This window comes from Muntiacus reevesi, chromosome 8, assembly GCF_963930625.1.
Source record: "Muntiacus reevesi chromosome 8, mMunRee1.1, whole genome shotgun sequence".
In the NCBI taxonomy this organism is placed as follows: Eukaryota; Metazoa; Chordata; class Mammalia; order Artiodactyla; family Cervidae; genus Muntiacus; species Muntiacus reevesi.
In genome coordinates, this window is record NC_089256.1 from 18,688,435 (window position 1) to 18,708,780 (window position 20,346).

General features: G+C 41.7%; 1 protein-coding gene across 4 annotated transcripts in view; it reads right to left on the reverse strand.

Annotated features, from left to right (window-relative positions):
* Positions 1-20,346, reverse strand: part of NEK11 (NIMA related kinase 11) — a 272,469-nt gene that overhangs the window by 203,673 nt on the left and 48,450 nt on the right. For all 4 annotated transcript variants that reach the window (XM_065942797.1, XM_065942795.1, XM_065942796.1 and 1 more), the window contains one exon: positions 9,854-10,019. In XM_065942797.1, coding sequence (XP_065798869.1) covers positions 9,854-10,019 — 166 coding nt within the window. The remainder of the gene's footprint in view (positions 1-9,853; positions 10,020-20,346) is intronic.

The following is a 20,346-nucleotide window of genomic DNA, read 5'->3' on the forward strand; positions in this document are numbered from 1 at the left end:
TAGCCATTAAAAAGTTTTAAATCTTAAAAGGACTTCATTTAAAAAATTAATCTGTTTTTTTAAGTCATCAATAGAAGCACTTATATCCAGTTTAAAGCAGGGAGGAGAGCCTTCTCAGAGCCTGAGTACAATGCAACTGCAATGTTCAGAGCATACACAAAGGGCAAAATAATCTCAGAATTTTAGGGCTAGAAGCAGTTTGAAAAATTGTTCTGCCCTACTTCTTCATTTTAAAATGAAAGAACTGCCCCTGATTAATTTTCTGGGCTGACATCTTAAGATCCAGCTCCCTCACACTCTACATCGATCCCTCACACTATACATCACTCCCTCACACTCTACATCTCCTTTAAATAATGTTCTGACACATCCTTCCAGTAGACCTCAAAATTTTGCATGTGTCAGACACATCCAAGTAGAGTGTTTAAAATGTTTATTACTGGGCTGTATCAACAGAGGCTCTGATTTGGTAAATTAGGAGAGGACCAAAGAATTCTGTATTTTTAACAAGCATCCTAAGTGACTTTGGGACAGGTTATAGACCACACTTGAAGAAAATGCTGTTAGATAATAACACAGATGGGCCAAATGTCTCACCTACTAATGGGAACATTTTGTCCAATAGTTTGAAAAATTTCAAAGGCAAAAGATGTATTTGAGAAAGTCAAGGTTGAATAAGATTTTATAGTGATATGCTTTTAAATCTGTAAATGGAGTTCATAAAAAGTGGGGGAAATGTCAAATCATGTTATGTTCTTAAACGCAAAATAAGAAGACCTAGTTTCTAAACGGTTACTACAGAATACCATGTGGTATCATGCTGTTTATGTCTGACAATATAACTGAGCACTCTTGGGTTTAGTTGTCAATTTTCTTCCAAATCCTTTTAGTGTAAGTTTCTTCCTGCTGAGGTAAATGTACATGAATTAGAATAAAATGGTACAACTTACTTTTTCTTAAGAAGTGACATGAAACAATGCTTTAATCTATAAGTGTGATGCCAAAGTCCACATACTTTCTACTTGCAAAACCTATCTAGTTTCCTATTGATAGAAAATACAATAATTAATTAAATCATCATTACATTAAGACATATTTGTGTATTCAAATTGATACACATGTATTTCTGTGTCTATGCATATGCATGTATTATATAAATAGAGGTAGATAAAGACACAAAACAAGAGTGAGAATAAGCCAAGGAAGGAGCAGCTTTCATGTGCAACATGATGATCTGGTGAGCATGTGCACTGTGAGATGACTACCACAGTCAAGTTGATTGATACATCCAATATCTCACATGGTTCCTGTGTGCATGTGTCTGTGTGTGTGTGTGTGTGTGTGTGTGTGTGTGTGTGTGTATACACATGCAGGTGTGTTGAGAGCACTTAAGATCTACTCCCTTGACAAATTTCAGGTGTACACTGCAGTATTGCTAACCATGGTCATGCTGTACATCAGATTCCCCAGAACTTGTTCATCTTGTAAGTTAAAGTGTTATTTTCATATTTTGCATAATTCACAAAGACAGGCTTGATTAGTGTGGCTATGTTAAAATCTATCTTTAGTTTAGGGCCACCATCTGAAACATGTTTGGTTAGCACTGCTGATATGAACAATAAAACAATCCAACTATATTAATTCATGTCCAGGTAGAAAGAGATAATTTCATGTTTGGGAAGGTAGGAACCATGAACTATATGGTTGACTCCATTAAATATTAAGGGAGGAACAGGAGTAAGCCAAGTAAGAAAAGAAAAGAGCAGCTTTCCCTGTTCCCCTGTGACCCTGCTCCTGCCCTGGATGAAATCCAACATTCCAGACATGAGATTGCCAGAAAATCACTCCACCTCTCCAGAGTCCCATTTCCTCATCTACAAAATATAACTAAGAAATAAGAATCTACTTCTCCTTGAAAAAGAATAGGGGCATGGTTAGAGGACACAGGAGCCAATTTGAAGAAGCCCCACCAGCCAAAGCTGTGCCAAATTAAGAAACAAAATAATAATGACAGCATCGGGCAATAACCCAAAGAATAAAATACATATCCATGAGTCCACACTGATACAAATAACTGAATAAAGACATCAACGGAGGAGAAGGAACAATTGGATAGCTCTTTCTAACAGAAGAACCCTAATTAGTAAATGTAGAAAGAATGAGGAAAATTCATAATCACAATTAGGCAAACATAACAGTAAAGCAGCTCCAGGCAACTACCACTAAAAAAAAATGCAAATATCAGGGCATGAAAGTTTGAAAAGAAATAGGATAGAAAGTTGCTCAGGGAACCAGGAGAACAAGACGGGGTAATTTTCATGAATAACAGCACCCAGCTGATGGCCTGAGTAGAAAACCACAACCAGCAGGGCCCACCAGACTTCCCCCTTCACCAGTTCCCCCCGTCCCACCCCGCCCCGTTCACAGCTGAGCCTCATCTTTGCTCAGTGCTCCATAAACACTGACTCAGTTTTCAATCTATGACTCTACCTTTCTGCTTCTACACTGGCCATCCTCCCTCTTTTGCAGTTCTCTGCCCTGGCAGCCCATTAGATCACCTGGAGAGCTTTCAAAAGTCCTTCTGGGTCATACCCCAGACCAATTAAATCGGACTTTCTGGAGGAGGGCTTCAGCCCTCAGGAGTTTTGAAAGCTTTCCAGATGATTCCAGAGTGCAGCCAAGGTTGAGCACTACCACTATATTGATATAATTTTTATTTAGCCATGTTAATATCACAGTGCAGGAAAAAGACAACCATCCCTGCTTTCTGACAAAGTGATTTCAACATATATGACAGATAGAAGGATCCAATATTTAATCTTTTACACATCAGCACTTGACAGAAATAAGGTGGGAAGCAGCTGGAAGCAAATGGTAAAGAATTCGTCAAAAGGAAGGAAATTTCCTGAGTACTAACTTCTTTGTGGTTCACTACACGGGTTTCATCAGCGACACAAAAATAAATCAGGAAAAGATCAGCCCCACATGCTGAGAGTCTGAGGGGGATTACACTATGTGTAATGTGCTGGGTGTCTCCCAGCTGAAACACTATGAGAGTCAGGGATGAAGTGAGGAGGGATTTTTCAGCCAGGAGATAACAGGAGTCTGCATTCATATGCGTATATCTTTCCTTTTCTCCTTTGCTTTTTGCTACTCTTCTTTTCACAGCTATTTCCTCCTCAGACAGGCATTTTGGTGTTCTGCATTTCTTTTTCTTGGGGATGGTCTTGCTCCCTGTCTCCTGTACAATGTCACTAACCTCCGTCCATAGTTCATCAGGCACTCTATCAGATCTGGTTCCTTAAATCTATTTCTCACTTCCACTGTATAGTCATAAGGGGTTTTATTTAGGTCGTACCTGAATGGCCTAGTGGTTTTCCCCACTTTCTTCAACTTAAGTCTGAATTTAGCAATAAGGAGTTCATGATCTGAGCCACAGTCAGCTCCAGGTCTTGTTTTTGCTGACTGTATAGAGCTTCTCCATCTTTGGCTGCAAAGAATATAATCAATCTGATTTCGGTGTTGACCATCTGGTGATGTCCATGTGTAGAGTCTTCTCCTGTGCTGTTGGAAGACGGTGTTTGCTATGACCAGTGCGTTCTCTTGGCAGAACTCTATTAGCCTTTGTCCTGCTTCATTCTGTACTCCAAGGCCAAATTTGCCTGTTACTCCAGATGTTTCTTGATGTCCTACTTTTGCATTCCAGTTCCGTATAATGAAAAGGACATCTTTTTTTCTGTGTTAGTTCTAGCAGGTCTTATAGGTCTTCATAGAACTGTTCACCTTCAGCTTCTTCAGCATTACTGGTTGGGGCATAAACTTGGATTACCGTGATACTGATTGGTTTGCCTTAGGAAGCCTCACTATGAACAAAGCTAGTGGAGGCGATGGAATTCCAGGTGAGCTATTTCAAATTCTAAAAGATGATGCTGTGAAAGTGCTGCAGTCCATATACCAGCAAATTTGGAAAATTCAGCAATAGCCACAGGACTGGAAAAGGTCAGTTTCATTCCAATCCCAAAGAAAGGTAATGTCAGAGAATGCTCAAACTATGGCACAATTGTACTCATCTCACACGCTACTAAAGTAATGCTCAAAATTCTCCAAGCCAGACTTCAGCAATATGTGAACCGTGAACTTCCAGATGTTCAAGCTGGTTTTAGAAAAGGCAGAGGAACCAGACATCAAACTGCCAACACCCTCTGTATCATCAAAAAAGCAAGAGAGTTCCAGAAAAACATCTATTTCTGCTTTATTGACTATGCCAAAACCTTTGACTGTGTGGATCCAATAAACTGTGGAAAATTCGGAAAGAGATGTGAATACCAGACCACCTGATCTGCCTCTTGAGAAACCTGTACGCAGGTCAGGAAGCAACAGTTAGAACTGGACATGGAACAACAGACTGGTTCCAAATAGCAAAAGGAGTATATCAAGGCTGTATATTGTCACCCTGCTTATTTAACTTCTATGCAGAGTACATCATGAGAAACAGTGGGTTGGAGGAAGCACAAGCTGGAATCAAGATTGCTGGGAGAAATATCAATAACCTCAGATATGCAGATGACACCACCCTTATGGCAGAAAGTGAAGAAGAACTAAAGTCTCTTGATGAAAGTGAAAGAGAGTGAAAAAGGTGGCTTAAAGTTCAACATTCAGAAAACTAAGATCATGGCATCCAGTCCCATCACTTCATGGCAAATAGATGGGGAAACAGTGGAAACAGTGGCTGACTTTATTTTTCTGGGCTCCAAAATCACTGCAGATAGTGATTGCAGTCATGAACTGCACTGAACAGTGCTTTTTTGATGCAACGCTTACTCCTTGGAAGGAAAGTTATGACCAACCTACACAGCATATTAAAAAGCAGAGACATTACTTTGCCAACAAAGGTCCGTCTAGTCAAGGCTATGGTTTTTCCAGTAGTCATGTATGGATGTGAGAGTTGAACTAGAAAGAAAGCTGAGAGCAAAAGAATTGATGCTTTTGAACTGTGGTGTTGGAGAAGACTCTTATGAGTCCCTTGGACTGCAAGGAGATCCAACCAGTCCATCCTCAAGGAGATCAGTTCTGGGTGTTCATTGGAGGGACTGATGTTGAAGCTGAAACTCCAATACTTTGGCCACCTCATGCGGAGAGCTGATTCATTTGAAAAGCCCCTGATGCTGGCAAGCATTGAGGGCAGGAGAAGGGGATGACAGAGGATGAGATGGTTGGATGGCATCACCGACACAATGGACATGGGTTTGGGTGACTCTAGGAGTTGGTGATGGACAGGGAGGCCTGGCGTGCTGCAGTTCATGAGGTCCCAAAGAGTTGGACACAACTGAGTGGCTGAACTGAACTGCACTGTACAGGAGTCTTTGTAGAGGGGGTGGCCTGGAGGGTGGGTCTGGGAGGGCCTGGGAGGATGGGTGGGAACTGAAAACTTGGAGCCAGGAGGAAGGATGTTCTGAAAGGGCACAAATGAAGAGGTGTGAACTGGAGAGGAGGCAGGGGACAGCAAGTAGTCCCATTTCCCTGGCTGGAAGAGAATAAAGACACCAATATTTGAAATATTCTGTCACTTTTGTAGTTTTGGTACTATTCCCCATTAAAGATTTGGTTACCTCATGACAGGAAGTTGTGAGAATCAGGTTATTTGCTTTTTACATTCATAATTGGTCTTCTCCGGTGGTTCTGTAGTAAAGAATCTGCCTGCAATGTAGGAGACTCAGGTTCAATCCCTAGGCCAGGAAGATCCCCTAGAAAAGGAAATGGCAACCCATTCCAGTATTGTTGCCTGGGAAATTCCATGGACAGAGAAGCCTGGCGGACTCCAGTCCCTGGGGTCACAAAGAACCAGACACCATGTTGAACTAAGCAACAACACAACACTCATAACCTGATGCGATGAGTCCAAAGCATTGGGTGGTGAATATAAGGGGTCTTGTGAATGCATTTATATGCATTTCAATCTTGAAAGGCCTCAGATTAAATTACAGAGGAGGAAACTTGGAGATTAAAAACCACCAGCTATTTCGATGGTGATAACATTTTCCTATGAGGTGCAAGTCTGGCCATCTGCCATTTCCAATATTATTATTTTACCTCAATAAAGAGAGGATAATACCAGGCTTCTGTGAGTTAAGATCAAGTTTGGGTGCGAAGATGAGAAATATCTCGGTTAGCAAGGAAAAATAGCGACCCACACGCCGTCATCCCTCCGAGTCAGGAAAGAGAGTGCTGACAGCTCAGCAGGTGGAGCCGGGAAGCCCCGCAGCTGTTCCCTGACTGCCGGCCAAGGCCGTTACCATGGCAACGCCCATGGGGTGGGAGGCGCAGCTTTGCCTGCGGAAACCACCAGCGTTTAAAAAGTAACACAAATGATCCTGGATTGGATCCTGCGGGAGAAAAAAACTCCTACAGAAATGTCCTTTTTAAAGATATAATTGGGACAGATGGGCTCAATTTGAGTGTGAATTGTGGGTTAGAGGGGTGTTCCCCAAATTTCAGTGTGCTTCAGCCTCACCTGGTGGGCTTGGCAAAACACAGATGGCCAGACCCCACCCCCAGAATTCCCAGATTCATTATGGCTGAGGTGGGAGCTAACAATCTGTCTCTTAGTAAAGATGCCACACGATGCTGATGCTGCTGGTATGGGGTCGCACACTGAGACACACTAGCATTGCATCAATGTTCATTTCCTGAGTTTGATCTTTGTACTGTAGTTATGTTAAGGAAATATCCTTAGTCTTAGAAAACACCCACAGGAGGATTTAGGACAAAGGGGCAACGTGGCTGCAACTTACTCTCAGCTGGTTCAGGAAAAAAAGTAGACAGACAGACAGATAAACAGAATAATAAAGCAGATGTGGGAATAACAACTGGTAAACCTGGATGAAATTAAAAGATGCTTACTCCTTGGACTGCACTTTTTTTTTATCGGTATGGGTAAAGTTTTAATAAATCCCTGTTTGGAATCTGACCTATGCTCAACTCTAGTCAGTTGTGCTACTTAACATGATGAGAATGTCTCTTGTAAAGTTGCATCTAGACTTACATGATAAATGAATTGTACACACCAGATGTGGATGTCCAATCTTGGGCTTCCCTGAGCATGGTGACTTGTAATCAGGCATGTCCCTTGCAGGGGCCTCAGAAGTTATGTATATCGAATTGTTACAAGAAAGATTAGATCCTGTGGGGAAGCAGGCCAATGGGACTTTTTCCCTCTTTAACTGAGATATAATTCCCATGTCATAAAATTCACCCCTTTAAAACGGTTTTAGTTTATTTGTGCCATGACATGCCTTGAAAGAGGAGAGTGAAAAAGTTGGCTTTAAAACTCAACATTCAGAAAACTAAGATCATAGCATCTGATCCCATCACTTCATGGCAAATAGATGGGGAAACAGTGGAAACAGTGACAGACTATTTTTTGGGGCTCCAAAATCACTGCAGATGGTGACTGTAGCCATGAAATTAAAAGACGCTTGCTAGAAGAAAAGCCATGACCAACCCAGAGAGCATATTAAAAAGCAGAGACATTACTTTGCCAACAAAAGTTCGTCTAGTCAAGGCTATAGTTTTTTCAGTAGTCACGTATGGATGTGAGAGCTGGACTGTAAAGAAAGCTGAGTGCCGAAGAATTGATGCTTTTGAACTGTGGTGTTGGAGAAGACTCTTGAGAGTCCCTTGGACGGCACAGAGATCCAACCAGTCAATCCTAAAGAAGATCAGTCCTGAATATTCATTGGAAGGACTGATGTTGAAGCTGAAACTCCAATACTTTGGCCACCTGATGCAAAGAACTGACTCATTTGAAAAGCCCCTGATACTGGGAAAGATTGAAGATGGGAGAAGAAGGGGACAACAGAGAATGAGATGGTTAGATGGCATCACCAACTCAATTGACATGAGTTTGAGTAAACTCCAGGAGTTGCTGATGGACAGGGAGGCCTGGTGTGCTGCAGTTCATGGGGTCGCAAAGTGTTGGACACAATTGAGCAACTGAACTGAACTGAACTGAAATCTGGATGGAGGATATCTGGGAGTTCACTGTGTTTTGTAACTTTTCTAGTAGATCCAAATTACATTTAAATTAATAATTAAAAATTAATATAAGGAAAGAAAGTTATAGTTTATCATCAAGATCTGTTAAATATGGTAGCCACTACCTACACATGGTTAGTTACATTTAAATTAATTTAAATAAAGTTTAACATTCAACTCCTCAACCACATTAGCCATACTTCAGCAGGTGCTAGAGTCATATGTGACTAGCAACTACCATATTGGACAGCACAAATATTGAGCATTATCATCACACAAAGTTCCATTGAACAGTTCTCACTACAGTGAAAAATATTTTACAACTGAGAAAGTCTCTGTGGAAAATTCAGTGTGCTGAAAGCAGCAGCAGAGGTACCAGTAACAGTAAAAGCAATAGGAGTCAGCTGTTTCCCACAGAAGATAGTTTGTTAAACTGAATGGGGCAAAAACAAAAAATGATTAAATTATGGCTGATGGATCAGAGTGTAGCTACATTTGTAAATCCCTGGGTTTTGCACGGATCAGTGACATAATTGCTGGAGTAGGTGTTCTCAGTCACATTCTGTACACCTCATCATTTTACTGATTTTTCTTAACAATCCGCTGGATGAAGGAGAAATAATCACTCAAATATTCTGGTTATTTTTCTCTTTTTCCCCTCCTTCTCCTTCAAGCAGAGGAGGAACAAGATTTGATGGGCAAACTCCCAGCAAGGCTATGCCAGGGAGACTGTCCTGAAGGGGAATAGCTCAGACCTGGACAGTATCAAACTTTCAAACATTCGAACTTGGCTCGTGATTTCATTTCAGATGACACACCAGCTACTGTATAAAGCAAATCAAGGCTGAATTTTGTTGCTATCTTTACTCCTTCTGACTTGCTTCTCCTCCCTCTTCTGCACCTCAAATACCCAGCACTCTCTGAGCCAAACAGGCCTGCCACCCACTCTAAAGAGCATCTTCTTTCTTCCTAGCATCATTTCTCTTGGGCTGCAGCCACACCCAGATGATGAACTGAACACATTCTAAACACAAGATTCTTTTTTTTTTTTTTTAAACACAAGATTCTTTGAAGTCGCATTTGACTTACGCTAACTCTCGTACTGTTCTGGGAGATACTTCCTGAGCAGGGTCAAGTTTGGGTATTCTCTTTCTGACCCAACTCCTGTAACTCCCCTCTCTCTAGTCTCCAGGAGTGAACACACAGACCCACATTACGCTACACCTTGCCAGCCTCACCCCTGGCACCTTTCTCAGCAACCCCATATTCACTTCGGGCTCGGTAAAATGCACAACTATTATCACTTGGGGGGAACGTGGAATGGCAGGGAAAACTGCAAATACCTGAAGCCATGAATCACAAGTCAGTTAACATGAAGACTTTTAATGGGAGAATGAGCTGTATTCCCACTTCCAAGTTCCCACTGGGGAAAATGAACCACAGAGCTAGAGTCCAGGACTTAGGCCGTGCCCCTCTGCTCTGCTCAGGCCTCTGATATGGCTTTAAATGTCCACCTAGTAATCGAACCATTGTCAGAGGCTTAAGGATGCACCCCCCCACACACACACCAAAAAAATGCTGGATCATTTTTATGCAGCAATTCCTCCTTAAAATACACTGATTCTGAATTTCCCCCAAAAAAGAAACCCTTGGTCAGAAACAGTTCGATCACTCTTAGCAGCAAGACACCCTATCCCAGGTAATATTTATATTCACTTTGTGGCTGGCTCATTCAACTTCTTAGATATCTCTTTACAGACAGTTTTTTACTATGAAACAGATTTTTATTAAGATTTCAAAATCAGAAGGAGAGTCTCACCTCACAATACTCTGTGATAATGCAGAACTTATCCTGCTCCACAAAGTTTGCATGGAACTTGACAATAGCTGGGTGATTCAGCTTGGAAAGGAGCTGGGCCTCCAAAGTGGCCTGCACAGTCTCATTTGGATTGAGTTCTCCAATACAGATTTCCTTCAGTACCTTTCTGCAGCCAAAAAAAAAAAAAGAAAAAAATTTTTTAAAATACATTTAGAACTAAAATACACATTTAAGAGATATGAACAGTGGTACAGGACCATCTATTTAATGCCCAGGCCATAACCTACTCAGAGGTCTGCTCCGGCCTGTGACTCCTGGGGACCTGGCCTGTCTCTGTCCTGGTGGGGCCCTCTGCACCTGCCGCCCTCCCCTCCGCTCACACCAGCAGAGACAGAACTAAGCTTGAGTGGGCATGGCCGAGGCGGCTCTCCCTCAGCCGCTAGGTGTCTCCATTTCTCTTTGCCTCTCAGGACATCTCTATTTCTGTCTTTCTGTCTCCTTGTGTATTTCCTGCATCTCCTTATCTGCTTTTCTATTTCTCTCACTATTCCTATTTTGGTGTTTCTCTTTCTCTCTCACACACTGTATATTAATACATATATATATTTGTGTGTGTGAATATAATTATAAAATCTGTCACTGCGTCTCTGCATCTGATTCTCTTTTTGACTCTCTCCTTTCCTCTCTGACTCTGTGTGTATAAATACACGTAATTCTTTTTTTCTCTCAGCTCTAAAATTTTCCAAATCAACTCAGTATCAGCAGAATCAATATCTATTTATTTTCTTTTTAAAACTACCCTTAGCATATCATACTTTATTTAGGAGTATTTAGGAGCTACCAGTATTTAGGAGAAGAAAAAAATATAAAAACATTGACAGAGGTATTCAAGCATGTATAAATGGAACAAGAGCTCATCATATTTCCAATTTATTAATTTAAAATTTCTTATAACTAATGAGGAGTGACCCAAAACATTATCTCTTCCCATCTACCAAAAGAAAGACTGATGAACAAACCAATTACAGTGCCACAGTGTAAACAGATTGCCAGGGAGAAGCACTTTAGCACACCAATTATGTGTGCTGACAGATTCCACTGATTAGAAGTGAGCCTTAGCTGTTCATTAAGATAAGTTCTGCAGGACCTATACTAGAATACATTTTGTAGTAATGTTATCTGAGAGTTTCTACCTATGCATGATAATGAAAATGTATTTATAGTAGAAACTCTTAATTAAAGGCCCTACAACCAAATCCTAGATTAACCAGAGCTCTGCAGTCCTTTCTAACAGATGCCCAGGGCTGCCTTTGTACTGGGGGTGCTGCAGCCAGCAGGCACTCTCTGGACCACCTTCCAGTTGAGACATGTATTTACCCAAGTCACAGCATCTATTCCCAAACTTGTTTGTGCCACCTGTGCCCAGTATTATAAATCTGTAACTTAAATGTGACAAACAAAAAAAGGGTGAGTGAGTGTTGTCTCTGCTAGAAAAACTAGGTCAAATGTTTACCACAATGGTTAATAATGACAAGTTGCAAAAAAAATCGCTAAGTAACTGTTAAGACAGTTCTAAAACATTGATCTAAAAATGTAAAAATCTAGCATTCTGAACTGAGATTGCTAAATTTTCATTTCATTTTAAAGAAGGTAAACTTAGAAAACTTAATCAAGTTTATGCAAAAAAGATAAAGCGACCTTTCATGAGAGGACATTAGATATTGGTTGCACATCAAAAAATGAGAGAAAATGTACAATAATATTTTCCTTAAATTGAGTATAAATGTTTTAGTTTTGCCATTTCATCATTTTAAAGTTGTTCCCTTATATAACCAAGGACCACCTCCAGTCACATCAGACAGGGGCTATCACATGGGTTTTGCTGGGTCTTGAACACCCTACTGGACCCCTACTTGATAATAGCGTGGATTCTAGAGAAATTCTTGCTTGGGTATCGTGTTTGACAGAGAGACTGTTCTAGCAAGAATTTGGTTTAAAATGACCTCATGTTATTAAGAGTGGCATCTCAAACTGTTGGTATAATAAAGGGGCTTGAAATGACAGATGCAGCTGTTCTCCTGTAATCCCTGAAGATGTCAAAGCTGCAGCCAAATGAAGTCTTCATGGTGTTTTTCCAGTACTCACCACATCCCAGCCAACTTGCAGTTGTAAAAGTCACAGTGGTTAACATGCATGGCTTTAGAAAATCACACACAAACCTGCAATATTCTCTTACTGGGAAGGAACAAATGCTATCAAAAGCTTTAAGATACTTATTTTTTCCTTGCAAACATCAACTACTGTGCAACAGAGCATGGGATTTTACATACAGTTATCTGAACCCCGTCTGGCAGCCTGATGATAAAGCATCAAATCTCATTTGTCCACAGCTTTGCAGATGAAGGAAGGGCTATCAAGGCAGGTAACATCTAATACAATCATCTTTACAGAAGCAAAGATATTTGACCTTCCTTACCTAAAACTGATGGAGGAAACTCATTACATGTCACATAGTGTGAGAGTCATATCAGCTGAGAAGAGCAAAGAAACTTATCAAGTCAAGAAGCTTGTCCCTGCTCAGTGACACTCAGTCTATCACCCACTGCTAAGTAACATGACCGATATTTATTTTATCAGAACTTCAGCTGTTTGGGAGAAACCTTTTAGCGGCTGCAAAGACAGGCACCCCCTCAGACTCACTAATTTTGCAAAGTTTTTGTTCTCTTTCCTGAGCAGCAATGTTTCTTTCTAGAATCACTAGTGAACTGACAAACTTTGGAGAGTGACTGGAAATCTGGATAACTATAGCTAATTTCACTCCCCTCAAAATGGCCCATCTTCCATATAAATGCGGTAGGTGATATCTTTGAGATGTTCAGGGTTGTTTTCCCCCAAATTTCCCTGTAGTCTTTCATATATTTCCCATCGAACAAGCAGCATAGGCTGTGTCAGGAAAAAGATGACACCACAAACTACAGAGAACATGAGTCAAATTCTCAGCTTTTGATTCTCCAAGGAGACACCAAGGTCAAAGAGAAAAGATCTGAAGGAGCCCCTGACCAATGGGATGAGGGTCCTCCCTGTCCGAAGTGAGAAAGAGACCCTCAGAACCAGATGGAGCAGGGGCAAGAACATTAGGTACACTGAGCCCTTGAAAATAGTTCATGCTCCCCAAACTAGGTCCAGAGGGGGAGGAACAGAACTCCAGATGGGGAGGGAAGCCCCAGAGCAGAAGTCATGGCTGTCTTTCCAAAGCTGGAACTGCACACTTCCTTGTGTCCAGCAAGGGATAGGAGTGCAGGAAAGATCTTCAAGGGGCAAGTAAGCCAAATGGCCTAAGAACTCTGGAACCTCAGTGAGGAGTGCAGAAGCACCCGCTGTGTGTCTGTGGTGTAATGAGCTCTGAGGATTCATGACCCCTGCCCTTGGGTCTCTTGGAGAAGCCAACAGATCAGTGTGCACAAATGTGTGTCTATGTTTGTATTTTCTAAAACTTTAAACCGAGATGGGTGCTATAAAATTAGGGTGAGTGATGCTTGAGGCCCTCCTGATTTAAGCTGCCATGACTCTCTAATTTGATCAGCAGCTACTGCACCCACTGAGGACAAAGTCACAGGAAATAGATTTTGACCTCACTTTAAATAAGAGTAACTTTTTGCTTTTTAAAAAAATTCAAATATTCACCTATTTAACAGATTATTCAATCTGCTCAGGACTTCCAGGAGTTTTCATCCATCTAGCAAGGCAGCAATTATTTTAACTAATCCTTTCTTTAATGGTCAGCTCTTATTTTTCTAGCTTATAAGAAAATATAGCTTTATTATAGAAAAATTTGAAAACAAAACATAGACCACAATCCACCACAGAGATAATCACCATTAACAATTTTGTATATTTTCTTCTCATCTTTTTGCTACACATTTTCTTAATACTAGAGGCGAAGCAGATTAGACAATCTGCCTGCTATTTTCACGAGACATTATCATGGCAGACATCTGTCATGTTAGCTGCAACAGCATCTTTAGACAGCCTCTTTACATTGCAGTAGATCCCTGGGCTGTGGGTCCTGCCTTCCCTAGATAAAAGCAAACAGAGCAAGCAATTCCTCCATCTCCTGCATGCCTTGAGTTGGGATGCCGATGTGGGACATAGGTTCTGCCAGTCAACTGGACCAACCTGGGACCCTGCGTTGGGGGTGAGCTTGTGGAGGGACAGAGTGGGCACAGGAGCCCCCCACACCATCCTAAGAAACGGTGTGGGCTTGGGGGCAGTGGTGGTGGGCCACTTCCATGGCGTGGTTCCGGCTGATGTCCCTGGAAATTTGGCCTTCACCGACCCACAGCCCCCTCAGCTGGGAGAGCCATCTGTGTTCAGCACACATCCCCCTCTGCCTCCACTGTGTAGCGGGTGGCTGCTCATATCTGCACCTGGAGTCCTGACCCACATGATTACGTGTCACAGAGGCACCGTGAGCTAGTCCCATGAAGCTCTTACTCTGAGATAATTAAAGCCGAACCTCCAAAACTCTGACCCATTTAGGTTAATTTTTGTTCCTTTATTTGTGTCTTAAAACTTAGGATCTTCTGAGGGATTTAGGGCCATTTATGGGTAGAAGGATCATAAGAGTGGACAAACATCCTTTTAAAAATTATTTAATCCCCTTTAAAATCTAAAGGGACATGAAAAATGGCAGAGTGACATGTATTCAAAAACATAGCACATTAACAAAAAATGGATAAGCCAGGAACTAAAGGTACCTAAAGAAGCAGCTGAAAAAAACTGGAGGTGTTAGTGGAGACTATACTGCAGGTGGAATTTTATTTCATTTCAGTTGTTTTTCCTTTCAGCAATTCAGAAACATTTTTAATGTTTATGGTCAGAAAAAAGGATAAAATTATTTTATAGATCATCATCATATGCTATAATCTATGAGCCGCCTTTGTTTTTAACAATTAAATTCCCGACTCCAGTTTGTTTCAGGGCAAAAACTCTGATTCATCTGGTCTTTTCCTCCCCACCCCTGATCACAGGCGTGTTGCAGGTTTGGGACACAAAAGGGGCTCAGATGACATCACCATACAATGCAGGGACAGGTGCCCGCAGCAGACACCAGCAACTCGGGAGCAGAGTTCTGCTGAGTCTGACTTCAGGGTCCACACAAGGCACCAGGCAGCCACTGCCAAATACCCTCACATCAAAAAAGATGTTATTTCACCATCTATTGACTGCTATCAACATGCCAAACACAATGCCATATCCTAGGGACACAAAGATGAAGGATAAAACACAGATACAAAGATGGAAAGGACAAAACTCCTGCCCTCCAAGAAAGCTCAGAATCGTGGGGAATGCCAACAAATGTAAAAATAGTTGAACAACTTCATGATAGACGCAATAATAGAGCCGGGGATTGGGGTGAGGACCTCTAACCCTCCTTTGAGAAAAGAAAAAAGACAAAATCTATAGACTGGAGCCCCAGGACATTCACTTTTGCACACAGAAACTACTTTGTAGTTAGCTGAATTGCCTTCTCCCCAGGTGGATTCCAAGTAGCATAAGACATGAATTTACCATTCTTTACTATTTGCCCTCTACAAACCTTGCCTGGAAAAATCCCATGGACAGAGGAGCCTGGTGGGCTGCAGTCCAGGGAGTCGCAAAGAGTCAGGCACGACTGAGCAACTAACACACACTATTTGCCCTCTATAAACCAACAGTCAGCAGAGGGAGGTCTGTTTGCATTACCTGAATAGACTATGAGAGTTAATAAGCATGTGATTTTTCAAAAAAATAAAACTACTTGAGAATTTCAGCATCTATATATCATTCTTTAGAGTAATGCATATACAAACACACACAACCACAGTATGCGTTATGGAATGTGGAATAAAAATGTTACAGGAAGGGGTGTTTCTTAGAAGACCTAAAAAATTGGCAACTTCATAAACTGCTCCTTCCTCCCTTCCCCCTGCCATTCATCAATCCCAATTTTTACCCCCGCAAAAGCATTTGAGCTTTATATAACTAGATTTTAAAAGATAACGTGGGTATTGAACCACACTCTATTCTAGAGAACTCCCTTGGTTTGGTGTCCCCAGGAAGCAAACACTGAGACAGGATATGAAGCAGGTCATCAATCCAGGCAGTAACAGGTGGGTAGGAAAGTGAAGTAAACGGAGGGGAGCCATTCAAGGGCCTGTTATTAAGCCAGTTATCACTGTGGACAACTGGGGCTTAACTCTGCGGAAGAACCCTGGGGGCAGGCATAGAACACACCTCTGGGCTCCTCTGCCCAAGGGCGGGGACCAGCTCCCTTTCTCTACCGGCTCAGGCTGCTCCTGTGAGTATCAATTCCCCGGCTGGAGCACAGAGGCCCCGACAGCCAGGGATGCCTCAGGCAGAGCTGCCCGTGAGGCAGGTGGACGCTGGGTCCATGAACAGGAAATGCTAATCAGCCAGGGGACAGGTGGGGCCCCAACAACACCTTCCACAAGGATGAACAGAGGAAACTTCCTCCATTTAAATGCTGCTCCATTTTATCTATACACCTGAAGAGAGCGAGGATATAGTGATTCTGAGGGTTTCCCAGGTGGCTGTAGTGTTAAAGAACATGCCTGCCAATGCAGGAGGCATTAAAGACCAGTTTTGATCCCTGGGTCAGGAAGGTCCCCTGGAGGAGGGCATGGCAACCCACTCCAGTATTGTTGCCTGGAGAATTCCATGGACAGAGAAGCCTGAAGGGCTACAGTCCATGGGGTCGCAAAGAGTCAGACAAGACTGAAGTGACTTAGCATGCATGTGTGATTCTGAGACACACTGCTGGTAACACTGAATAAAGTGAAAGAAAGTGAAAATCACTCAGTCGAGCCCGACTCTTTGGACCCTATGGACTATACAGTCCATGGAATTCTCCAGGCCAGAATACTGGAGTGGGTAGCCTTTCCCTTCTCCAGGGGATTTTCCCAACACAGGGATCGAACCCAGATCTCCCACATTGCAGGCAGATTCTTTACCAGCTGAGCCACAAGGGAAGCCCAAGAATACTGGACTGGGTAGCCTATCCCTTCTCCAGCGGATCTACCTGACCCAGGAATCAAACCGGGAATTCTTTACCAACTGAGTTATCAAGGAAGCTCTTATACAGAATAATAAAAGCGCAAATCAATTAGAACCTACAGGTAAATTCCATCTCCTATGCTTTTCCAGTAGTCATGTATGGATGTCAGAGTTGGACCATAAAGAAAGCTGAGTGCTGAAAAATTGATGTTATTGAATTGTGGTGCTGGAGAAGACTCTTGAAAGTCCTTTGGACTGCAAGAAGATCAAACCAGTCAATCCTAAAGAAGATCAACCCTAAATATTAATCGGAAGAACTGATGCTGAGGCTGAAGCTCCAATACTTTGGCCACCTGATGCAAAGAGCCAACTCATTGGAAAAGACCCTGGAGTTGGGAAAGATTGAGGGCAGGAGGAGAAGGGGATGACAGAGGATGAAATGGTTTGGATAGCGTCACCAACTCAATGAACATGAGTTTGAGCAAACTCTGGCAGATAGTACTGGACAGGGAAGCCTGGCATGCTGCACTCCATGGGGTTACAAAGAGTCAGACATGATGTAGCAACTAAACAACAATGCTTTTCAAGACTTAGTTTACAAACACATTAGCAGCATATAGGAGTATTATGTACAGATAATAAAAAATTAATTAATAATAATAAAACAAATAAAAATGAAGAACAAATAAGAGCAGAAGTGTTTCAGATATTTTTGTTTGGCAAATATGCTATTCCTGGCTACTGTTTAGATTATATTTTCATTTGTGGTGACAAGTTCCACACAGTGTTTCAATGCTGGTATCCTAACAAATTACATAAGTTGCTTTATTTTTAAGGAACAAAAAAGAGTCAACAGAAACTTTAGAAGTAGGGGTTTTGAAGATAAATATTGCCTGAATAAAAAGTATCTAATAATCATGTGAATTCAATGATGTTTCCTATCTATGCAAATTTAAAAAACAGAAATGACTTGAACACGCATCTCAAGGCTGGAAACGGCACTGGTGCTCAGTGGAGGCTGTCCACAGGGAACCTCTGGTGTCAGTGCAAGAACGAGTTGGATTTTGGACAGACCCCAACCAGCCTTTTCCCAGGGGGCTTCTTGGAAGTCATATGGGGAAGAGACAAAGTAACTGCTCTGCTGTACAAAGCCCCCCTCCGACCGCTTGACAGAGAGTCCATGGCTGAACCCAGGAATCCGTGAGTGAGCGTGAATTGATGGGGGCTGAGAGGCTGTGTATCTGCGCCTTCATGGCCAGCTAGCCATCTCCTCCCTGTGTCTAAGTCGCAGTCTCCACCAAAGCTGCTGGGACTGTCTCCTGAGAGTTTACTGAGAACAAACATCCCTTCCCTCTCCTTTCAGCCAAAAAATGAGTGGGTTCCCTTCATGATGAGCAGCATCCTGGAGCTCCTTTCCACAGCCTGGCAAAGTTATCTTTACCACCGGAGATGTAATAGAGCCAATTCTAATTCTCTTCAGAACCAGTGAGGACTCTTCCACCCTCTCCTTCTCCCACACACCTCCCGACGATGGTCAGACAGTTCTGTCTTTCTTATTCACACAGTTGAGCAAAGTCATTAAACACTGTGGCTTAATTAAGAGACACCGGTGGCTCTCTCCCAGTCCCTGGGTGATTTGTAACTGATCTAAGCCTACCATGTAATCCCTTGCCAGTGATCAGTCTAGACATGTGGTGTAATTCTGACCTGGGAGATATGGAAAGTCTCATGATGGTTTTCTGGGACAGATGCTCCTCACTGATTAAAAAAAGAGAAGCATGGGAGGAAAGTCTCATTTCTTCCTTCTCTGCACTGTTATCATTTGCTTCAGCCTTGGCAGCCAGCTGGCATCCTGAAGGAACTGCCCTGAGATAGCAGGCTGGGTGATGGGGAGGCACCAACACCCCTGCTGACTTCATCACCAGTATCTACTCTCCCTCTGGACTTTCTGCTAGGCAGATATGTCTTTCTTATTTTTAAGCCATCCTGGTGGCCAAATATAGCCTCATACCAACACTTTGCTACAAGAAGAAAGAGGATACTTTTTAAAAAGAGATTACAAGCAGAAGTGGAGACTGTGGTGAACATTTCACTCATCTATAAAGACTTCAGGCTGTGAAAACTCAAAGGACGGAGGTTAGGTTTAGCTGTGTTATACATAAAGATTAGAACAGAGAGAAGTCCCTTGAGAACAGGGGCTATGTGTTATTTCCTTAGAAAGTGCTGAGTCTCCTATCTTAAACTAGAAAAGATAACCTGGCTCTTTTTTTAAACATTGATACGAATTTTCAACAAAAAAAAAAATCATGACAAAGTAAACTACAATGAACTATACAAAAATGGATCTATTGTGAGAAAAAAGTATTTGAATAAAGGACTAGAAAATTATCTGTTGCTAGTGAATCTGGAAACTAAGATAACATGGGATTTCTTTAAATAATTTGAAAACAATTTTATTCACTGATTCAAAATTCTCATATGTCAAAATCTTAGCAGTTATCAAAATGTATCAGGATTCAGAAAAATTAAAATTCCACAATTGTTTCTTTCCTTCCCTTGGGTAGAGACATTGGAGTTGTGATAGCAAATAGAAAGTTGCTAAAATAAAGGACAATGACGGAAAGAGTGAAGTAAAGGGCATGGATAGTCCAGCAATCAAAAAATAAAAATGAGACAAAATATACAAATAAAAAAATATGAGATGAAAATAACCAAGGGAAAAAAAACAATTTCTAAAATATTTGGTCTCTTTCCACTCCTGCTTCTCATCCACAAATTAAGAAAACACATTTCAGTAAATAAAAATATATATACATTTTCCTATAATTCTCTGGAGATAGAAAAAATTGCTCATGTAAGGAATTATTTTGTTTTTCATAGTCTGAAGCCTCAAACTTAAAATTATGGATGATATCATTAGGTGTTAGAGGCACAAGGCTTATCATTATAATTTTTTGAAGAAGGTAGAACAAAGTTTCAAGAAGTGCAGGTGATTTTTATTCACATGGCGGCATTATGAGAAGCATCCATGCAAGAGAAATCTCTCTTGACCCCTCAGGGCTAGGTCCTGGGACAACGTCTAGTCACATATGAGCTCCCATACAGGCCTGCAGACAACCAAAGTCAGCTCAAAGTCCATTCAGTGGGATTCCCAGCACTGGCAGACCTGATGTCTCTGAATGGAACCAAGCTTATGCACTCCTCATGCTTCAAAATTCAGCTCATTCATTACCTCCACCATAGTGACTATCACTCTGACAACTATATATTTTTATATTCATTTCTTGGTCTCCAAATCCAGACTGAGAACATTTACATTTTGCTCCTTTCTATAGCGTCGGTGTCTAGCACAAGTCTTAGCACATAGTGGATGCTCCATCAATGTTCATTGACCCGTAAATGATCTAAGTTAACACCACACTAAGCACTGTTGCATA